The 19,767-nt window shown below is 36.2% G+C and overlaps 1 protein-coding gene across 1 annotated transcript in view; it reads right to left on the bottom strand.

Moving 5' to 3' along the window:
- DPP10 (dipeptidyl peptidase like 10) overlaps positions 1-18,578 on the bottom strand; it is a 3,628,631-nt gene extending 3,610,053 nt beyond the window's left edge. The window contains exon 1 of the mRNA XM_044074976.1: positions 16,886-18,578. Within this exon, the coding sequence (XP_043930911.1) occupies positions 16,886-16,945 (60 nt within the window). The 5' untranslated portion in view covers positions 16,946-18,578. The remainder of the gene's footprint in view (positions 1-16,885) is intronic.
- Positions 18,579-19,767: the final 1,189 nt, after the last annotated feature.

Below are 19,767 nucleotides of genomic sequence, written 5' to 3'. Positions count from 1 at the left end.
CTACACAATCTAAGAATGACACATATTGTGAAAAACAATTCACAATGACTGAACTACGCTTCAACTGTCTGAGTAGCTGAATCATATTTTTCTACTTCAATCACCATATGAGTGTTTGATTTCTGATTATACTAATAGCCCTAAATTATATACTAATTGTGCCAGCTGCATCAGTGATAAGGTGACATTAGGGAAGTAATTTAATTGTGTTTTCAGTTTCTGTACTTCTCACCATAGCATTTTCTTTTAATACATGCTTAAGACAGGACAGAAGATGACAACCTTACCCCAAACCCAAGTTGATATGTAGAATCTTTTGGAATAACTTATAAAGATGCAACTATTACATACTGGTGGATGAAGACTGAATGCTCAAGCCTCAACTGACTGAGGCTCAACGCATTAGGAAATCACAGTTGGTGAGCTGCGTCAGAAGTGATTCCCTTTTGGGGGAATTTCTTCCATTCTGAGTTGATGAGACCATGGAGTCCATATATATAAGTCTAGGCTGTTACAGTGGGCTTGTTCCCCCTCCAAAAACAATTAAAAAATGTGTTTTCTGACAAGATTTCTTTTGGCGAATGCAATATATTCACTTTTGCTTTTGCCTACTCGTAGTGAAAGCAGATGCAACACATTAGACTCTTTAAACTGTACTACAAGATAATTTGACAGTGAGGAAATGCATTTGTAGATAGGGACAAACTTAAATGGACTGACTCTCCATATCAGAACAAGAAAGAATGTTTATCTGCTTAATGGCTGAAATGAAAGAAATTGAGTCAAATAATGTATGGCATAAAAATGTTAAAAGATAAATAGTTTGAAATGCAGTATTCCAGATTCCTGTACTTTTGTTTAGCTAGTTGCATAGATTCTCTTTTCTGCTTGAACAATAGTGTCATGGTATAATACAGAATTTAGGTTAAATAGCATGTGAAAAGGATGAGAGCGTCATACCTATCAATTGTGGGAGTTACTGATAATCACAAGAGATTTAAATAACCACAGTGGGAGGGTACACTGCGACCCGTTCACTCACGCCGAGTCAAGAGACTTTCCTCATGGACGGTGCATGATGTGGTTTAGACTTTCGTGATCATACTGTATAACAGTACAGTTAGAAAGACTAGTAGGAAATCATCCATTAGGATGTGAAGCTTTGAACAAGGTGTCATGGATAACCAAGCTATGAATTCAAAAGTTGCTGTACCCAGAAAAATCCAATAAGGTGAGGGCATGTAAGATTAAAGCTATGGATTATTTTAAGTTAGGTGCGTAAAACATTTCAGAGTAGAAAAGAATAGAACAGACTGCACAACAGCCTGAGAGATTAAGCAAATATTTAAACATTCATTACACAGTACAAACAGCTACTAACATTTCTGTGATCAACAAGAGTATAGGAAAGAAAAAAAAGACATAAGCTATGGTCAGAAACAAATGTAAAACAGCTTGTTACTGAAAGAAAGAATATTAATCTGAGTCCCATCAACACTGAGTACATTTTCGAAGAAGAAGTAGAGCCCTCAAATATGGGTCTTTATTGCTAGACCAAAAGATCAGAAGTACAAATGTATGCACCAACCAAAGTAAAAGAAATCCAGGCCACCTTGTTGAGGTAAAAAACAATCTTTATGATAAGTCAACGATACAAAATATGAGCGCTTTCATCTGCAAACTAGACTTCTTCAGATAAGAATCATATACATCTGCTACCCTTTCCTTAAATAACATTTCCCCTAAATTAATCAATTAACATTTAAAAGGGAACTCATTTTGAAGTTGCACTTTCCACGAGTTTGCTATCTCTGTGCATTTTCCAAAATGCAGATCCTGCAGAACAATTTCTATAGAAAAAAACACACAATAACCTAAAATTAAAAATGTTGTACATAATATAGAATAAAATGTAAAAAGAAATATACATTACTCATACTACTACAACAATAACTGTGCATATAAAAAGGAGTCAACCACCTGCACCCAAAGATATGCTGTTAATACATAAATAGTACCATAAACCCTGTCGGGGATATTTACAGAATATATCTTTAGATCCAGAATTTCATTACCTAACATACTGTTATAAAAGGAAAATATTTAGCAGGTTTTGCCTTAGCTCCATATTGCCCTATATTATCTAAAATAAGTAAAGTATTTTGTAGGATTATTTTCCTTTTATAATAGTATGTTAGGTAATGAAATTCTGGATCTAAAGATATATTCTGTAAATATCCCCGACAGGGTTTATGGTACTATTTATGTATTAACAGCATATCTTTGGGTGCAGGTGTTTGACTCCTTTTTATATGCCCAGTTATTGTTGTAGTAGTATGAGTAATGTATATTTCTTTTTACATTTTATTCTATATTATGTACAACATTTTTAATTTTAGGTTATTGTGTGTTTTTTTCTTTAGAAATTGTTCTGCAGGAGCTGCATTTTGGAAAATGCACAGAGATAGCAAACTCGTGGAAAGTGCAACTTCAAAATGAGTTCCCTTTTAAATGTTAATTGATTAATTTAGGGGAAATGTTATTTAAGGAAAGGGTAGCAGATGTATATGATTCTTATCTGAAGAAGTCTAGTTTGCAGACGAAAGCGCTCATATTTTGTATCGTTGACTTATCATAAAGATTGTTTTTTACCTCAACAAGGTGGCCTGGATTTCTTTTACTTTGGTTGGTATTTGGCTTCATAATTACTTGGAGTTTGCAAATGTATGTACATCGACACATTAAGGTTGATGTACATACAGAGCGAAACACCTACAGGGCGAAAACCAGAATGCCGAATGTGTTTCTTAGCCAGCAGCAAGGTAGTGGGGATAAAGAAATATATCCTTTCCCCCACTGCATTGCGGTCTCGGAGTTGTTATATTTAAGTAGGACGGTGGGGGGACAAAGCCCCCCACATGGGGGGTGCAGGGGGGCTTGCCCTCTGCAAAAGCTAATTAATTTAATATTTTAGTTTAAATTTTACTTACCTGTGTGGCGCATTCTGATGATGAAACACATTTGGCGTTCCGGTTTTTGCCCTTTAGGTGTTTCGCTCTGTATGTACATTGACCTTTATGTGTCGATGTATATACATTCGCTATTTAGTCCTTTCGGGGTTTTAATATAGACCCCTCAAAAATATATGCATGCTATACCATGTGTAATGCTACCCTATGTAAGAGAAGATAGTTAAGCAAATCAGACACAGTCATGGAAAGCTCATAAAATCAAATCATGCAATAATAAGTAAAATTCACTAAAAGATCAAAAGCTATAAATATGATGAAGTAAAATTAACATACGGGAAGCTGTCCAGCAATGTGTGGTTCCAGTGTAAAGAAACTTTGTTTAAAATATGATGATTTTTTTGGCTATATTATTTGTGAATGTAGGCCCACTTGTAAAACCATAGTTAAACTATATAAGCTGTACACAGTATGCACTCCCTGTGGCATGGAAATGTGGCTAAATGTTGTAACCTTTTTCTGTAAGTGCAGATATGGAGACAAAGGAAAACAAATGTATGACACATATATTTGCAGTACAAAATGAGACTTTGTTTCCTGTGTCAGGAAACACAGAGTCATAAAATGAAATGAAATGAAAATGTTCAAAAAGGCAGCTACCCAGAACTGTAAAAGAAACAGTCTGAAAAAGATTCATTGGTCTGCAATGTTGGAAGAAGTTGTTTTCTTTGACAAAAAGGCATGCAGTCTGATGCACACCTGACTCCTACCCCAGTTTTCTATGAAAATAGAAATAACAAGCTACAGTGCATATATATTTAGAGATGAAAGCAAAATCAAGCTAGGCTTGCTTGGGAAATCTTGGCTTGATTAGATATTGGTGGAGATTCATAAAGGTTAACATCAGGTGAACACTACATTACATTACATTATGTGTATACTTTGGGGCAACTGTTCTGAATTCAAGGCCAACCCTATCACAGTGCTTTTGCTATCTATTCATTCAGAGAAGTTACACAAAGTGAGCACATAGTATATACCTTCTGAAACCTTTATAAATCCCTCCGTAGTGGTTTTTTTTTTTTTTTTTATAAACGACTCTTGTTTTTGTATCTTTGTGCATTACCTTGTCCTCTGCATATTTAATATGTACCAGCACTGTCTGTATTGTTCAAGTAAAGTTTTTATTTATTCGTTTTGGATATCTAGTTGCTGGTATTTATTATTTATTTAATTATGCACTGCTAGATACTTTCTGAGAATAGGGCATTATTTAGCACTGTAGGTTGTCATACTGAGGTATTCACATCTCTTTTGCCTTGTTGCTATTTTGTAATTATTATTTTTATAATTTACATTTGGCTGGATCAACACTGTTCAGGTAATCAGTGTAGATGAACTCCAGCCATTTCTAGAGTTTTTTGCAGTTCTACCTTCTCTGAAAGAAGGTTGTATGGAATTGTAGAATTCTGTCAATTTTCCCTTAGAAATATGTTTGTGTATGTGTATGTATGTATGTGTGTGTCAGTATGTGTATGTGTGAGAGAGACTGTAAGTGTACTTTGTGTGAAGACAGCTACCGTAGACAAAAGGCATAGGAAGCCACAGAGAAGAAAAACACTTGGTATGCTAAGCCAAAAACTCAACCCTGAAAGTGACCATTGAGTAGTCCTAATCTGAGTATAGAGGTACGCAGCTCATAGTGAAGGTAGCAGCTCCCTTTATGCTCTTGGGGTCAATTTACATTTGTTGCATTTGTTACTGATTCTGGTTTGTGTGCAGTTCTTTTTTCAGTTTAACCAGTTGGGTACCAAATGTGTGATAGAAATGACTATCCTTCTGATAGCCATCAGGCCTTTCCAGGGCAATGCAAGAGACCCAAAGATGATATCAACTGTCTCTGATATTTCCTGTGGTGTACTGGCTGGTAGTGTTCAGGTTCAAACCCTTACAATGCCAGCATTGTGTAAACATATGTAGGCAAGATGTACCATCAGTCTAACAGTATATCAGAAACTGATCATATTGTTCACAGTGAGTATATCATCAAATAATTCAAGTTAAAGCTTAGATATAAAAGGCAAATCACATTTTCTGCTCAAATATACTGATTTTTTATGGATTGTCTTTTGAAAGGAGTGGGCAGACATTTATAGAAAGGAGATGATCACAACAGTGTAATCACTTATTTATTGTAAGTGAGGTTTAAGATATCAAACACATTATTAGGATAATTCTGATATTTGTCATAGTTAGAGAAGTGTCATTATATGCATTGTGATAAATTATACTAGCAACAAATGTATACACATAGAGGGTATTTATATAGCAGTAATAGGTGGAAAGTGAAATTAAGAGAAGGGAAAATGAGGCTCCAATCTTCTAGGACATTATGTAAAATGTATGGAATCACTTACAAACCAGAATAAAAAAAGAAAGAAAGAAAAGTAAGCGAAGGTTCTATTTAAAAGTGATATTTGCACTGAAAATTACATATCTATGTATGTCAAAACAGAAGGCGAGAATGTTCTCTTTGTAAGTGGATGAAAGCTGTTTTCACATAAACCACACATTAATATGTGAAATAATTCATTGCAGTGAGGCGCAGTGTCTGTTCAGTGGCTTGCTAAGATTCATGCAATCTGAAGTGATCCAGGTTAAAAAAAGAGAAAGTACAGAATGGAGTCTTCAGCACCTCATAACTCAAATGTCTGTCCTGAAGTGCCAGATCATTCATTTTTACTTAAGGTAATGTATAATGAATGGTCCGTTAAGGAATATTAAGATAAATATTAAACAGCACTAAAAAAATAAGAGTACACATAGCTGAGGGAAATATAATATAACACTTGAGCATGGATATTTGGTAAGAAAAGTGGACGGAAAATGTTAGCCCTTTTTGGTTAACAAGATTTGTCAACTACTCTTAGCCAGCTCCCTTTTAAAATGTGCACCTTCACCCCCAAGAATCATGACAGAGATAATTTAGTTCACTTGATATTTGTGATTTACAAGAATTAATACAATTTTGTGTGAGTCCTGGATGTATGAGTTGACATTTCAAATCCCAAGTCATTGAGAAATATCAAAGAAACAGTACTGATTTACAAAATGAGAAAACAGTCTGACTGGTACCATCAAAGATTAAATGAATGTTTTTCTTTCTTTAAGTCCATAAAGAAATGAAGTAACTCAAGTAGACTGGACATCAGTAAATAGCCTTTTCATGATGTATTACTAAGCCATGCAAGCACATTTATAGCTCATTCACAAAAATAATTTAACACAGACAGTAAACACATCAGTGGATGATTGCATTTCAACAGTATGTAGAAGAATCTAGAAGTTCCAGTGGATAATGAAATAGTGTGAAATGAAAAGATAACAAAAAGAAGATTAAACACCAAGGCTAATATCATTCAAAATATGAGTGGGCCTTACAGAAATATGGCCAATATGACCATCTTTTTTTTTTTTTTTCATTCTGGCTTTCTGTTGCATATTAGTCAAATAAATAATTGAAGGCAGTCTGGTAACTGAAAGAATGAAAGTGGGAAATGCAAAGCTGCTGAGTCTTAAAGAAGATGGAGGAGTTTGACTTGACTGTCTTACGGCACAACACAGGGTCCTGAATTTGGCTTATCTCATATAGTCAGAGAATACTAGTGGTAGATTATGCACTTATCCACAAGGCTTTTTCAAGTAGGCAACTGAGGACACATTTCAAAGAAAACTGTGGGCTGCATAGTGATGATGACCTTCATTAGGCCCTTTGATGAAGCAGACTGCATATAAGCAAGCAATAATTCCAGACAGCTTGGGCAATATTTAGAAATAGCAGAATATAGTGTTCTTTAATTCTTTGTGTATGGAGCTTTTCTCCCTGGGCATATTTCCCAGCTGTATATGGAAAGATACATGCACACACACGCGCACACACACACACACACACACACACACACACACACACACACACACACACACACACACTCACACTTAAATGAAAATAATAAATAAATACTGTGCAAAGCACTGCAGTTCACCTCCCCACAAACAGACAAACACACACGTGTACACACACACACACACATACACACACAAACTTATTGCTCAGAAAACAAGCATGTTGATGCAAAACATTTTGCTAGATCATCTTTTAAGTGAACTAGTGTAATATATAAACATTGCCCCCAGTTTTGTATCTCTGTACCCCATTATTCATTATTTTTGACTTTGTACAGAATTCTTGACCACAGCCATTGAGAGGTATGACGACTCACTCTCTGTCTCACCCCCCTTCCACTGTCATACACATACTCACATAAGCATACTCACACACACACACGCACACACGCACAGACACACACACACACACACACACACACACACACACACACACACACACACACACACACACACAGTTACAGTACATTACCTTTACCTGCATTTTCTCCCATGCTCACTTACTGTAACCTTGCTGTTGCACTTACTATTGTAACTTGACTAATTTGTTTTCATTTTATTTACTTTTTTACACTGACTAAATTGCTGTGTTTAGTTACCATAAAAAAGATTGCAGTCATTTCATTTTTTTTCACAATCCATGTTTCTCACTGGCTTCATATGCCACACTGAAGCCACAAGCATCATATAAAGGTCTCCTACAAGATTAATATTCTGTTTGTCTCTCTCTCGCAGGGTAGCATATGAGTTCTACCCATTTTGTAATCAATAATACTGTATTAATATTACTATTAGCAGTAGTTTCAAAAAATAGACTCAAGAACAGCTTTAATAGAAATGAAGTATCTTAAACCTCAAAGATCTATGGTTGGCATGCAGCTCTGCATTTCTGCATTTATGCAAGCAGACTGCAATTTAAGATGCCATGTGCCTTGTATAAAAACTGTTAGTTGAAAATAGGGGTTGATACGAGTAATAATCAAAATGTTTATCTAACACATTAATCTCTGGAAACTACAGTAGCAATAGTGACATGAATCTAGCAAGCCATTGATTCAAATCAATATAATTTATATACATTGTTAGTGCTTTTTATGGACATCTGATTGATTTTAAATTCATGCATGTGTAAAGCAATTTAAGTACTAGATTCATCATCTTCAGCTTATCACAGGGGTGATCAAATAATAAATATTATAAGCACACAGTATTCAGATTATAACTAGACTAACTGATTTTGTGAAGGGGGCAACTTGATTGCAATACCTAGGAATTAGGTGCAAAACATACAGTTTTAAAAAAATTCAACATGCTGATACGTATGTGATGATAAAATGTAATGTATTTATGGTATTAGATGGAAGCATAACAATATATCTCCACTTGAATATTATCAACATTATCATGGGGTAGGGGGTGTTCTAGAATGCTTTAAAATATCCACAAATCAATGCCCAAAGAAACAACTGACTGCAATCTGAAATCAACTTTTATTTGTCAAAACAATAAATAAAACTGTGACATGAAGCAGATTGTGTAGATACATTCTTCTTCTTCTTCTTTCGGCTTTTCCCTTTAGGGGTCGCCACAGCAGATCACCTGTCTGCTCATAATTGGCAGTGGAGTTTTACAGTGTTGAGTTGCCAGCCCAGTGCCCAACCTTCCACAGAAGGCACACACACACACACACACACACACACACACACACACACACACACACACACACACACACACTCACACACACACACACACACACACCTAGGGCTAATTTAGAGTGTCCAATCCACCTGCAGCATGTCTTTGGGATGTGGGAGGAAACCGGAGCACCCAGAGGAAACCCACGCAACCACAGGGAGGACATGCAGACTCCGCAGAGAAGGCACCCCAGCCGAGGATTGAACCGGAGAACCTCTTGCTGTGAGGCGACAATGCTAACCACTGCACCACCGTGGCCGCCCATTGTGTAGATACATTATTATGAAATAAACGCAAACATGGGTTGTACAAAATATATAAACAATCCTGTAATATTTCATATAGATCACAGAAGGTTCACAGATGTATAGCACCGTCTACAAAAAGATAAATTACCAGTACCCTTTTCATTAACCTTAAGTGAGAGATTGAAAACATTAACCACTCTCTGTTGCTAAGCACTCTTCAAAGTTATGGTCTTGTTTGTTCAGCGCTATGGTGGCTCTCTTCCTACCTACGGAGAAGAACATTCATATTTATCTTAAGAGGCACTACCCTGATAATAATAATGATATTATAGGGCTGATGTAATACTAACCTCAGTGGTGGGACTCTTTCTATGGGTCTATACCAGCATATTGAATGCTGAAAATGCTGAATGCAATTTACTCGAACTGAAATGTTTGAAATCTCAAAACAGCGAACTGACGGAACATTGATTTCTTTCCTAGTGAAAGAAATCGGTGTTCCATGCAAAAAAAAAAAAAAGTTTCAATACTTTAAACACTAACAGAAATAGGGTGCTTTGCCCCCCACACCCCAATGTGGGGGGCTGTGCCTCCCACACCCCCTCTACTTAAATATACCAACTCTGAGACCGCACCATAGTGGAGGAAATAGCAAACTCAGATGATGGCCTACCAATTTCTTTCCCTGGGAAAGAAATCAATGTTCTGTCATTTTGCTATTCTGAGATTTCGAACATTGCAGTTTGATTAAATTAAATTTGGCATTTTCAACATTTGAAATGCTGATAGGAACCCCTTTCTATTATCAATATTAGTATATAGCCTACCCTTTGAGTTCCCTTCTATCAGCTGCCAATCTGTCTTCATAATATTATCTTTAACTCTGATGCTGCTCCTATTCTTTCAGATCTGATGCTATTAACTGTTTTAGTCAGCTTTTAACAGGATTTTGGGTGAAAAAGCCTATTTTAAGTTAGCACCTACAGCTTGGAACTTAATACCCTATGATATTAGAGTACTCAATTTTCAGGAATTTTGTTTATACGTTTTTATGAACTATACATTTGTTAAATTTGTGTGCTTCAATGAATTCACTTTATGCCATCTGATAAGCAGTTGTAGTGTGCTTTAATTATTATAACTATTACTTTGTTTTACCACAGTGTTATTGTCTGCTTGGCACTGGTTGTGGCTGAATATGTGGCTTGGCATGCTCACCTACAAAATTAATAAAGTGAAAGAAATAGTCTCCTTTGCATTCTAAACATAGATAAAAAACTAAGTGCTATATTTCTTATTTTTTTAAAGAAATGTCTTCCATTAGAAGGCAGCAGAGTAGAAGAAAAGTTAGCTTGGCTGTCTCACAGAAACTGGGAATCCCAATTTGATTGTTAGCCTTCTTTGTGGAGTCTACATATCTTCCCTGTAAGTGCATAGTGTTTTGCAAGAGCTATAGATATGTATAAACATAGATACTTGATAAACATAACATTGCAGAATGTCTATACACACACACACACACACACACACACACACACACACACACACACACACACACACACACACACACACATACACACACACACACACACACACATACATATGCATATATATTTTTTCCTTTACTGTGAGACTTTGTGTAATTCAGGATTCGGAATTAGTGTTCTATTTTTCTTTTCCTCTAATGATCTGCAACCATGTAATTGGTATATATAAATAAGGAGGTATGTAGGGTTAAGGTCCTAACGTGTGGTGCAGGGGGGTTCTCCCATGCAAAAATTAAAGCTTTATAGGTGGGCATTCAAGAAGAGTGCCTTGGGCTGCGTTATTTCTGGCTTTTTAATGGACTCCATATTTTTCTTGTTAAGACAGTTTCTGCACACATCCCACAGACATACTGAATTTGCTGCCATGACTATGTGAGTGCATGAGCGTGTGTTTATTCAGATAGATAGGATTGCTAGCTGGAATTATTCTCTTGCCTTGCACCTGTACTTTACTGAGATATACTCCCGCTCCCATGCGACCGTAAGACTGAAAAGCCACGTGCCAGAATGAATGAATGACTAGAAGAATAAACAAATGCCTTTTATTCTAACTGAACTGAAATGAAAGACTAGCTGTAGGGTGCAGAAACCAATGGTGACAAATCATTGTAAAATGTTAACAAGGCTTTCTTTTTTAAACATCCATTATCGGTGATCAGCCCAGAAAAGACAGTCCTTCAGTTAACCATGTAGATTCTATATCTTTAAATATTGGTAGAAGACAAGCTGTGTCAACTTCGCTACTTCTGATTGTTCCCTGGTCAGGCTATCAAGCACTTGAAATCTAAATGCCTCACATCAGCAAGCATGCAACATGTACCCTCATAACTAGCAAATGGAGTTTTAAATTATTTAACACATTCTGCTCGTGCTCTTCCACAGTATAAAGTCATTATAGCAGAATATGGCACTTTTTCAAAATACGTAACAAATATAGAAAAACAGAGAATGGATTAGCATTAATATATGTCACTTGAGTAAATATGCAGAGTGTCCATTTACAACAACACAAATTCAGAGTTCTCACATTTATGTTACCTTTCTGGAAACATTAAAAAATAAGCATTCAGAAAAAAATCAAAATAAAACCTCTGTATTATCATTTTAATCATCCAACATGAAGTCAAAAACATGGACATAACCAGTTTGTCACAAATGCAGTACCTATCTTGTTGTATGGTCTTACCAGCCATTAAGCTATAACAACGAAATTACTATTACATAAATAATAAACACATCATAGCTCAAAGAAAAGGTATAAACAAAAGTTGCACAGGTCCTAGAAAAGGTACAAATAAACTCAAAATATTTTTTAAAACAGTGTGTTCTTTCACCCCTACTTATGTATACACCTCTAATGGGAATACTTTGAAACAATTCAGTAATAGAAACTCCCAGCTCTTCACCAAACTGAAAACCAATTGAATCTGATAACTGCAGTGACTTTGGTATTACTTTCATGTAGGTGAATTGGAAGCACAGATTATTAAAATGTATGACAACTTCTGTTTAATATTATATTTCCAAGACATTGTCTTAGGAGCAATATAAAGGACTTTCCCTTGGATTCAAGAAGGGCTACCACCAGTGATAAGCCCTAACCTGGCCATTTTCTTGCTAGTGGTAGCTCTTTCCAATGCAGAGACGGGCCCCATGCAGTAATCCTACAAGGTCTGTAGAATCACTGTGAGGGCAGTCTCCTTGTCCAAGCTACATGCTGATGAGGCATTTTAAGGGATCAATCAATGTTAATTAGCAGTGTATTCTCCCCAGAAATGTCACAGGAAGGCATTTATGCAGCCAGGTAATTATGTAAGTTAACCTGGCTAAATGTTTGCATTCACCCATTACATTCAATGTATGAGACTGCAGCAGAGGCAACTGCCACAGAGTTTATCAGACAGGTAGTGGTGTGTGTGTGTGTGTGTGTGTGTGTGTGTGTGTGTGTGTGTGTGTGTGTGAGACTGTGTGTCTGCATAAGTTTGCAGTAGGAGGGGTAGGAGGATAAAACGATTAGGTGTGTGTGTGTGTGTGTGTGTGTGTGTGTGTGTGTGTGTGTGTGTGTGTGTGTGTGTGTGTGTGTGTGTGTGTACCTGCCAAACATTTACATTTCCCCTAGAGTAATGAGTAAAATCTGCAATACTGGGGGTGGGGGGGGGGACTAGACATGAGGGAATTCTTACAATAATGTAAAAGAAGTCAACAGAAAAAAACTTTTGACAGCACATCAGGTGTATGGGGAAAGCACTATACACCTAGGATTTTAATTACGACCCTAACCTACTTTAAAAGCTATTACAGCAACAGGGTTTGCAGCACATTAGACATATTTTGGGACAGTCGACACTAGGGATTTTTATTATGACCCTAACTTACTTAAACAGTTATTACAGCAACAGCATTTGCAGCACATTAGACACATTGGGGGACAGCAGATACTAGGGATTTTAATTATGACCTACTTAACAAGTTATTACAGTATCACGTTAGACATACTGGGGGACAGTAGACACTAGGAATTTTAATTACAATGCTAACCTACTAAAACAGTTATTGCAGCAACAGGATTTGTAGCATGTTGGACATAATGGGGGACAGTCAACACTACTGATTTTAGGCTGGGAATTTTAATTACAATGCTAACCTACTTAAACGGTTATTGCAGCAACAGGATTTGTAGCATGTTGGGCATATTGGGGGACAGTCAACACTACTGATTTTAATTACGACCCTAACCTACTTAAGTTATTACAGCAACATGGTTTGCAGTACATTAGACATAATGGGGGACAGTCGATACTAGGGATTTTAATTATGACCCTAACTCACTTTAAAAATTAAAAGAACTGCATGCTTTTTAGCATGATGAATATATGAGGCGATTTACAGTAAGTCTCTTAAAAGTAGAAGAGCAGGGAACGATCTCCAGACCATGTACAACAGCACACAAAGGAGATCATTAACAACGTAGTGCTTTATTCCTCTGCACGACCACTAGATGCAAAGAATACTCCTTAAATATTATATTCGGTCACTTAAAAATTGATTTGAAAATCAGGGAAAAATGTTCGGACCCTGTTCCTCAGCTTGTTAGCAGAGCTTAGGTCAGCACCACCACTGGACACCAGAAATGCTCTTAAATATTACATTTAGTCACTTAAAATGTTAAATCAAGACTGAGAAAAAGCTTTGAACTTTGTGCCTTTTGCACAGAAAGTAGGTTGTCAACAGTCCAGAACATTAGTCCTTCACATTAACTGAGGAGGGCATACAACAGACTTATTTTCTGAACTATAAGAAAAATGAAACTTTTAATGTTGGAATTATTGACTGACTGTAGTTGGAATTATTGACTGACTGTAATAGTCCATGCATTCTGAAGAACAAAACAAGGGCAAAAAAGAAGGATATGTATGTTCTATCTGTTTGGAGAGGGGGTACCATACCTCTAAATGGCCATGCTTATTACTTCCAATACAAAGCCAGAGGAACACTAGATGACACCAGGATTTTTTTCTCAAATATTACTTGAAGTAACTTAAAAAGTTAATGGTTCACATACTTTTGGTTGCGTAGCCTACAGCAAGATTCACTTTACTGATTTTTAACATGAAGAAGCATAACACAAATGTCCTAAAATATATATTTTTTCCCCCTGGAGATGGACTTGGCTCATATATGCCCTTACTTGCATATGTCAACTCTACAACCACACAGTAGTTGAGAAAAGTGAAAAAGTCCAGTGTCCAGCGCCTCCAACTCACACAATGAAGTTCAACTTGGGATGAAGAATCCCCTATGAGTAATCACAATATAGGTGTTCAATTCAACTACACTCACTGGTGTGTAAGGCAGCCTTTGCATTATATATTATGTGTGCATTAACTTGCATTAAAAAATGCAAACAATCTATGTTAAAAACGTCCATGTAGTACATTGTTTAATTACTTGCTAAGTAGATGATTTACTTTTTAGACCTTTCAATGTTGATACATTCTGGATTATAGTTAGTCTAGTGAAAATGGAATAATCCAAAGCAATTTGTTGCTGGATCAGTGCAAAATCTTTGTCATTCTAATGATTTAAACTAAGACTGAAAAGCAGAGCAATAAAGCTAAGGCCTTCGTACTACCGCAGGAAAGTTGAAAGCTACTGAACTGTGTCATTGAATATTCTCTGTCTGAAAAGATCAGTAGTCACTGTGCTGTGAAACACAGAGAATGGTTATTTTTATGTTATCTAAGCACCGCATATGGAAGCATGGCCACACATCTTTACGTATTACACCATTCACCTAACATATACATATGTGTCTTTAACAATTCTAGAATGAATAGCTTCATTTTCATATAACAACTGGGGCAGAGTTTATATAAACCCACACACAAATATGATTATTTTATCTATCTATCTGTGTGTGTGTATGCATATAAGGCATGATTCTTTATGTCAGAAGTATTTATTAAACAAGTGGTAGTGATTGTATCACAGTTGTATGTGTAATAATGTAACATGCAAATCCTGGTAGTTTAGGTTGCTAATGGTATAAATCAAATGAGCATGTAGCATTTCTGTACATGTTGCTACATTTCTTTCTATACAGTTACTGAACCATGTTTTGTAATTACATTTAATCAATCTGAACTGGAAATAGTGAATGTGTTTGTTTAGTGGTTAAGAAATCAATGAAGAGGACACTCAGATAACTAAGCTGAAGCTGGAACAAAATAAAATAATTTTGGCATGGCTGTGCTACCCTACCATTAGTGTTCTTACAATAAACTTAAAGGCAAAGGAAACGATTACAGTGTCACAATACATTGTTCCACTGATTTACTACACCTTGTCTACTATTAATATCTTTTTCTTTTAATTGAAATATTAGACTTGTAATTTTCTAGCCTATACTATACTGGGCTATAAGGTATGAATTATACTACCTTATGGCTGCACACAACACAGATGCATTTGCACATATGATATAAAGAGTGAGACAATTAGTGATATACATTTAACATTAATGCTCACTCCCAGAAGTGAACTGTTTTATTACCGCTCATCACTGCTAGTCAGCATTGCTCTTTAATATGTTTAATAATGAGGTTTTTATTATAAAAAGAAAAAAAAAACATGCTGATGCAGTTCTCTGATTTGCCACAAGTGGCATTCAGAAGCTTGGACAGCATATTTGCAGACAAAACTAAACATACTTGTATTTATATTCCAAATGTTTTGTTAGGTATATTTAATAGCAGTTCAGGTGTTTCTAAATAAATCCAAGGGACAGTTCTCCAGCATGCATTAGTTTAAGCTAACACTGTAAAAAAAACATTTTAATATTAAATATATATTGCTGAGCTGCATTGTTTACTTTCTTTCTGTTTTGTTAAGCTTGTGTATATGTATGCCTGAAGCATACTTCATCACAGTGCATTAATATGACATAAACAAAAGCTGTTTTTTTTTTTTTTTTGTTAATGTGACTTAAATGCCTCCAAGTAAACTCTGCCTACAGATGACAAAGGCTGCTCAGCTTGACCTTTCAATGTGATCTGCATGCAAAAGGCATGCGAGGAGTGAATGGTGATGTGTAGCCCTGCAAAGTGAACAAATAGCACCACCTCTGGCAGTTAACCACTCTCTCTCTTCTTCAAGTACAATAATTATCCAGTGACCGCCGGTCGACAGCAGCTGTTTAGACCAGGTAATTGACGTAATATGACAGATATTGCAAGAACCATCTCCCTATTCAATTACGGGGCATTCAAATGCTGACGTCGACTCTAGCTATTGCAACTAAGGACCGTTTGTCTTGAAGATAAGCTGCTTTTTTGTACATGAACTGAATCTTAGAGCCTTTAGTCTAGACGGGTTACATTTCACTTTCACCTGCCAAACAAAACTCATCACTAACAGGTGGGGAATAGAACTAAACACCAAACAGAATAAGTAAATAAACTGCAAGGACGAGACTGCATTGCTATGCATTGTCCAAGATAATTCATACCTGAATTAAAAAAAAAAAAGTAGTATAACTTTTTTTCCCTGGCCTAAGTAACACCAATGCAGGCTCAAAAGCAATAATAGCTTAACCTCTTGCACGATAACCACAATGCAGTAACAATTCCGGAGTGGCACAGAACCTAGTTCGTGCAACCTAAATAACTTGTAAAAGATGAGTGTGTGCATTGCATTATAACCAGACAACTGGTGCCCATAATGGTTCTTAAGAGAAAGTGCGTGTTTTTGACACATACATATTGCAACCAGCACTTTGTTATGAATATTGTGTTAATATCCACAAGTCACCCACCAAATAATATTGGCTTTTACCAGCTGAAGTAATTATCATTTTTGTAAGCTGCGCTTTTATTTTTGTTGTATTTGTTGATAAAAACACTAATTTTAAACTTACGGTTGGCACTTGTAATTTCATTAGGGTGAACACTAGTTAAAGTATTACCTGCTCTGGTGGAATCTGGCTTCCTCTGATAGCATTGAGCTGCTCCTTGGTGGCTGTCATGATGACTATTTTGGATCACTTCCTTTTTAACACTTCTGTCTCTCTGAATTAACTTGGCACCTTCTGCATGCCAGGCTTTTTCCGGTCTTTATTTTCTGAAGTAAGAGGAGCTAGAGACAAATTGTATAAGCAATACAAGTAACTCCGGTCCTTCGGTTTCACTGTAATAATCCCTTTCTTTTAGAACAGGAGGTGTAAAATTGTAGCGCACACATGCACATACATTCCAAGGATGATGTAAATCAAAGGCTCAGGGGAATTATGCAGCTACTGGCACTCCAGAATAAGTTACCCCAGTCTTGCCCCTCACACACTTCCAGGAAATAAGTGCAAAAATCATACTGCAGTCTGTTCAGTGAGGCAGAGACGGTGCTCACTCTCGCTTGTCCCAGAAGGTAAGCATTGTAGAAGCAGGTAGCAACTACCACGATCCGATTGTCTTCCTCAGTGTTTCCACATCTGGAGCAAAATCAACCTGGCAGTTATTGTTTCCCTCCTCAGCTGGGAGAAACCAAGTCACCCTGATGGTGATGAGGAGGAGGTCCAGCTTAAGTGGTCACCTGCTGATGTGTTTGAGTCACAGCGCTCTAGCTAATTTAGGACAATTACCAGTGTGGACGAATAGTCCAGTGGCAACTGACTGCAGTCAGCGTAGCCTGCTTTCAGGCTTCAGGAGGCTACCGCATATACAAAAGAGGTGACTACAAGAAACGTCATTTAAATAATCTTCTAGAAAGAAATCATCCGAGAACAAGGCGTATCCAGCTAACTAAATGAACTGCAACATTGTAAATGGATATACATTCACTAACATATACCTGATGTATAACGTATTGTATTCCCTAAGGGATGGATCCAAAACAGCTAGGACGGGAGACCTAGAAGCAAATGCATCTCATAGAACAAGAAATGAATGCTCTAACTGTATGCCGTGTCTTTAATATGCTGCCTGCAGATGATGGAACAAACAGCGACAGACCTGATTTTGCTTTTCTGAGAGGGATGTACTTTATTACTGCAATATTTAAGTTCCCAGGGGCACTAAACTGTGGCTAGCACTCTGAAATTGCTTGTTAAGAAACAGGTTCTTCTCATTAGATTTGCCAAGCATAATCTGCGCTATCTTCATGATATACTCACATGACTTTCATAAGTCAAGAAATCAAATCAGGCTACGCAGTTAATAATTTCATTACTAAGCAGCTAAGCATGTTGCTATAGTGAGGCATTAGAAAGGAACAAATAAACAAACTGATTCATTAAAACAGGGTGAAATTACACTCTGGGTTTCTTGACCCCATTCTTAAAGGCATATACATGTGCATATATGATAGCTGATGGACTTGAATGTTTTAGAATACTCTGGTCTCTAAACAAGTGATTCTTTTCTCTGTCAAAAACTTAATTCTTTGCAAGTGCAGATGGACTACCAACTGCTTTCCTTTTCCCAGGAAATACTACAAAATGCTAAATGTGCATGCTGTATTGGAAAATATGAGCTATTTCTGTAATTTAGCATTTTAAGCCAAAAACAATCATCATTTGCATTTTATATTTTAGTTATTTCTTCTAATACTACCTATGTTATTCAGTGCCCTACAGATAGCATATTTTAATTTTGTATAAGTATAGATGCAATAAAACTAGCAATGAAATTATGGTAATAACCTATTTTTTTTCTAAAAATCACAATTATAATTCCTGGATTTCGTTTTTGTGAAAACTGATTAAAAAAAAAGATAGAAATTCTATTCTGAGGTATGCAGACCATGTCTCTGTCCATAATGATCATTATATTTTTAGACAGCCTGTTATCTAGAGTGTGTGTGCACATAAACACACATATGTAAACACACAATACATATTTACTCACTTATAGACACACACACACACACACACACACACACACACACACACACACTCCCTCACACAGTAAAATGAATCAGATTTGGGTTTTATACTCAAATACTATATCATGGACAGTGGCATCAGCTGTGAATATCTTGACACATAAAGAACTCTGGTTTCTTGATGACAATTATGTTCAGAAAAGTAATGATGAAAGAAGGCAGCATAAATCAGTTACTTGTAAGCAGTGCCTTTATCATCAAGTAAACAATGATATGCCAATTATTACAACAGAGAAATGAAACAGTTTGTAGAATAAGTAATATGTTTGTCTATGTAAAGATTTTAAAAATCAGCTATGCATTCAGTGATAATGTGTGTTACTGGTCATTCTTTTCCCTTGTTATGAGAATATAAACTAGTATAGTAAGCATTGAATAATACCACTAAGAATGCATTTAGTTAGTCAGTTAGTTAGCTGGTTTAGAGACAGAAGGTAAGCATATCAGAACACTTCTTAAAAGTGGCACATTTCAGAGTGAATCTTTCAGGTTAGTCTTTTGCAAACTGACTTCTATACAATGGTCTTAAGGTGCAAAACTAAATAATTCTACAGGCAGATATTCTAATTAAAAAAAAAAATACAGCTGATGTGTCAGAAATCCACTTCAGGAAAGGTGACATCATTCTAAATCCATTCTGTGGTGTAGCATCAGTTGATTAAGTTGCAGTTAAAAAGTTGATAAAGCAATAAATATCCCAAAACTACTTCAAAAACTGTATTTTAAGACAGCATTTGAAAATCAACTATATATGTTAATGATGTTATAATTATAATGACAATAGTTGAATTATAAGACCAAAACTGCACATGTTTCAGTGTGTTGAGGAAAATGTCACGAGCTTCTATGTGAAACATGCCGCTTCAGTATTGTAAGCGCAAATGTCATCTTTTACTTATTTTCACAGGTGTC

The sequence above is a fragment of the Protopterus annectens genome, chromosome 6.part0 (genome assembly GCF_019279795.1).
Source record: "Protopterus annectens isolate FY-2018-M chromosome 6.part0, PAN1.0, whole genome shotgun sequence".
In the NCBI taxonomy this organism is placed as follows: domain Eukaryota; kingdom Metazoa; phylum Chordata; order Ceratodontiformes; family Protopteridae; genus Protopterus; species Protopterus annectens.
This window is presented reverse-complemented; position numbering and strand designations above follow the sequence as displayed.